This window comes from Camellia sinensis, chromosome 3 (assembly GCF_055761805.1).
Source record: "Camellia sinensis isolate YWXY chromosome 3, ASM5576180v1, whole genome shotgun sequence".
Lineage (NCBI taxonomy): Eukaryota > Viridiplantae > Streptophyta > Magnoliopsida > Ericales > Theaceae > Camellia > Camellia sinensis.
The window spans coordinates 101,420,602-101,424,715 of NC_138963.1; the positions used below are offsets into that span (position 1 = coordinate 101,420,602).

At 49.0% G+C, this 4,114-nt stretch overlaps 1 protein-coding gene across 1 annotated transcript; it reads left to right on the forward strand.

Moving 5' to 3' along the window:
* The first annotated feature begins 2,291 nt into the window (after positions 1-2,291).
* LOC145821082 (uncharacterized) lies at positions 2,292-3,822 on the forward strand. Its single transcript, XM_082917675.1, has 3 exons — positions 2,292-2,879; positions 2,962-3,060; positions 3,269-3,822. The coding sequence occupies exons 1-3, from the start codon at positions 2,475-2,477 to the stop codon at positions 3,683-3,685; spliced, it is 921 nt and encodes a 306-aa protein (XP_082773801.1). The 5' UTR covers positions 2,292-2,474; the 3' UTR covers positions 3,686-3,822.
* The last annotated feature ends 292 nt before the right edge of the window (positions 3,823-4,114 follow it).

The following is a 4,114-nucleotide window of genomic DNA, read 5'->3' on the forward strand; positions in this document are numbered from 1 at the left end:
CGCAGCCCAAAATTCAAATTCTCTGAACACGCAGCCCAGGTAGATAGTGAACACGCAGCCCACAAATTAACTGAAAGTTGAACACGCAGCCCAAAATTCAAATTCTCTGAACACGCAGCCCAGGTAGATAGTGAACACGCAGCCCACAAATTAACTGAAAGTTGAACACGCAGCCCAAAATTCAAATTCTCTGAACACGCAGCCCAGGTAGATAGTGAACACGCAGCCCACAAATTAACTGAAAGTTGAACACGCAGCCCAAAATTCAAATTCTCTGAACACGCAGCCCAGGTAGATAGTGAACACGCAGCCCACAAATTAACTGAAAGTTGAACACGCAGCCCAAAATTCAAATTCTCTGAACACGCAGCCCAGGTAGATAGTGAACACGCAGCCCACAAATTAACTGAAAGTTGAACACGCAGCCCAAAATTCAAATTCTCTGAACACGCAGCCCAGGTAGATAGTGAACACGCAGCCCACAAATTAACTGAAAGTTGAACACGCAGCCCAAAATTCAAATTCTCTGAACACGCAGCCCAGGTAGATAGTGAACACGCAGCCCACAAATTAACTGAAAGTTGAACACGCAGCCCAAAATTCAAATTCTCTGAACACGCAGCCCAGGTAGATAGTGAACACGCAGCCCACAAATTAACTGAAAGTTGAACACGCAGCCCAAAATTCAAATTCTCTGAACACGCAGCCCAGGTAGATAGTGAACACGCAGCCCACAAATTAACTGAAAGTTGAACACGCAGCCCAAAATTCAAATTCTCTGAACACGCAGCCCAGGTAGATAGTGAACACGCAGCCCACAAATTAACTGAAAGTTGAACACGCAGCCCAAAATTCAAATTCTCTGAACACGCAGCCCAGGTAGATAGTGAACACGCAGCCCACAAATTAACTGAAAGTTGAACACGCAGCCCAAAATTCAAATTCTCTGAACACGCAGCCCAGGTAGATAGTGAACACGCAGCCCACAAATTAACTGAAAGTTGAACACGCAGCCCAAAATTCAAATTCTCTGAACACGCAGCCCAGGTAGATAGTGAACACGCAGCCCACAAATTAACTGAAAGTTGAACACGCAGCCCAAAATTCAAATTCTCTGAACACGCAGCCCAGGTAGATAGAATTTGCATGTAGTTTATTTTACTTTGTCGGCACACAGCCCATTTCATCTTATTGGCACACAGCCCATTTACTTCATTATTGACACATATATTCATTCTGAATGCAGGGTGGCTCCCGCAGTGTGCGAGGATATGGTTCTACCATGGCGCGGGATTGGTATGCTGAGCTCCCGGAGGGCGTCAGGGGTTTGGTAGACTTGGCAGGGTTTGGGCCCTTCTGCGCCGGGTTGTCACGCTGTCCTGCTAGGAGGACCTTGATGGCAGCCCTAGTAGAGAGATGGTGGGACACCACCAATTCCTTCCATTTTTCTGCTACCGGGGACATGACCATGACCCCTTTTGACTTTGCGGTATTGACCGGCCTTGATGTCGGAGGTTGGGCCATCCCATACGATGAGGATATGGGCGAGTGGGAGGCCGCCTGGATGTATTTGTTGGGGGCTCGCCCACCTGTTGACAGGGTCTCTGGGAGAGTCCGCTATACTTGGTTTTCCTCCCATTTTCGGCGGGCTGAGATGATGCCCGAGACTCCTGAGGAGACAGAGCAGTATACTCGTGGCTTCCTGATGTTCCTCTTCGGGACTACCCTGTTCGCCGACAGAGGGAACACCATTGGGCTATACCTGTTGAGCGCTCTGGTTGACCTATCACAGGTCAGTAGATATGATTGGGGTGGCGCTGGCCTGGCTACCCTCTACTTTTACATGAGCGCGACCTCCCGCGGGCGGGGTGATTTGCTTGGCGGCTACTGGAGAGCTTGGGAGGTACTTTCTGTCCCCTCGATTTACATTTCTGCTCTTCATTACTTGTACATTGCACACACATCGTACTTTTACAGTCTGCATCTTGCTCTCAGCATTTCGCATTTACATTCTGCACTGCTCTTCTCAGTTATGGGCTTATGTATATTTCCCATCGTTAGCCCCAGTGCTGGAGGTGGTGGGGATTCCCGTGACCCCATATTCATTGATATTTGAGGGCCCGCACCGGGCGAGGCCTCGAGAGACCTTGGTTCGCCTGCGACAGTACTTCGACACCGTGCGACACTCAGAGGTACTTCAGAAGTTTCAGTCCTTTTCATTTTCATCTTTGATTTGCTCTGTATATTCTCGTTCTCTGATTGGTTTATACATTTATCATCCACAGATTACTTGGCAGCCTTGGGCACCTCTGGGTGATGATCTCTTACTTCAGTATACCGGAGCATCAGGCATCTCCCGGTATAGGGTCCTGCTCGAAGGGCCAGTCGGCAGAGTCTGGTTCCTGGGGGAGCGCTTTCTGTGCCAGGTACGAGGGTATCTTTCCCAGGATGTTCCCGCGGTACCTCCGGCTAGTATGCGGACCGCTGACGGGCTCTCTTACTCAGAGGTAGTCGGCGCCATGCTAGGCAGCGATGCTTTGTTATATGTTGCGGAGGGGGGCTACGCCACCTATCGTCACATATATTTGATGCCTCCATTGACAGAGGCTCGTATTCCGATGATGAGACCTGCCGGTACGTCATCCTCGGATCAGGCTCAGGCTCGGGCTACAGACATCCCTTCTTCTAGCAGGGCTGGCGCATCTAGAGGTGAGAGTAGACCGTTTCCTCCGAACCCGTCGATTCATCCTCATCTGGGATGGCCAGATATGCCTACTGAGTTGATGGCGTGGCAGTATGGGACTAGCTCTCCGATTCCAGTTCCACTAGAGCCTCGGATGCCCAGTGATCGATATGCCATTGATCCGGACTCACCGCCGGTACGCTCCACTTTCGTCATTCATCATTTCAGATGTTTAAATACTCATTTGTTCACTGATGATTATGAACTCATTTTTGCAGCCATCGCGAGGGTACATGGAGGAGATGGTTGAGCTGGTGGCCACACTCGAGGGTATGGTCCTACGCAGGGAGGCACAGTTGTCTGTTGCGGGCATCCAGGTACCCTTCAGTTTTTTGGCATTTATCATACTTCTGATGACATGCTGATTTCTACTGCATCGATAGACTACTTGTGTAGAGCACACCTGACACGCACCTCACTTGTACACTGTATTTACATGCACCCACTTTACGTAGCTTTTGCTTGTATCTGCATCTGATGTATATATTCGGACTGATGTATTTGAATTGAGCTCTTTGTTTTCAGATGCCTTCATGGTCCGGTCAGCCACAGACCAGGCCACCTGGGCCTCATTGGGGAGCTGGGCCATCTGGGCCTTATCAGGGAGCTGGGCCATCCGGGCCTCATCAGGGGGAGGGGTCATCTCGGCCTTCCCGAGGAGCCGGGCCATCTAGGCCATTTCGAGGAGCTCGAGGGGGGCCTGTCCGCAGACGCAGGGCTCATGTTGTGGAGGTGGAGTCTGATGAGGAGGAGGAGGAGGAGGCTACCGACCGTCAGTTCGAGACATCTGTCGAGGAGGGAGGCTCCGGTTTTGGCTCGGGGAACAGAGGCGAGGCTGAGGAGGATCCTGAGGACGACAGCTCCGACTCTGATGATGGTGTGGAGGTTGTTCCACAAAAGAGGACCAGGCGGGCTTCTCGTTCCCGTTCCCGAGGATTTTGATGTTGCTATTTCCTGCTTTATTTTTCTTTTACTAGTAGTTTGTAGCACTTTTGCTCATTGTTAGGCAGTTTTGTTTTTTGTAAAACTTGTACCTTTATTTGTTGTAAAGCATGATGAAATGAAATAGCTTTCGAAAAGGTGTTTGTATTTTGAACTTTTAATATCGTATCGCATCAATTTGTTTTGCACAAGAAATGAATTTGAATGGTAATGCGTATTGTAATCACCAAATCAGGTAGTGAACCGACGCAACAAACTAAACAACCCAACTTACTAAGATATAACAGAATCTTTAGCAAGTTTACAACTCGATAAGCAAAAAGCAACAATGCAAACAAACAAGACTTTAACAAAATTTGCTTAAACAGAGAGCAAGGACTCAAAACACAAAACACGTCCGCTCGACAAACAACTCGATAAACAAAGTAC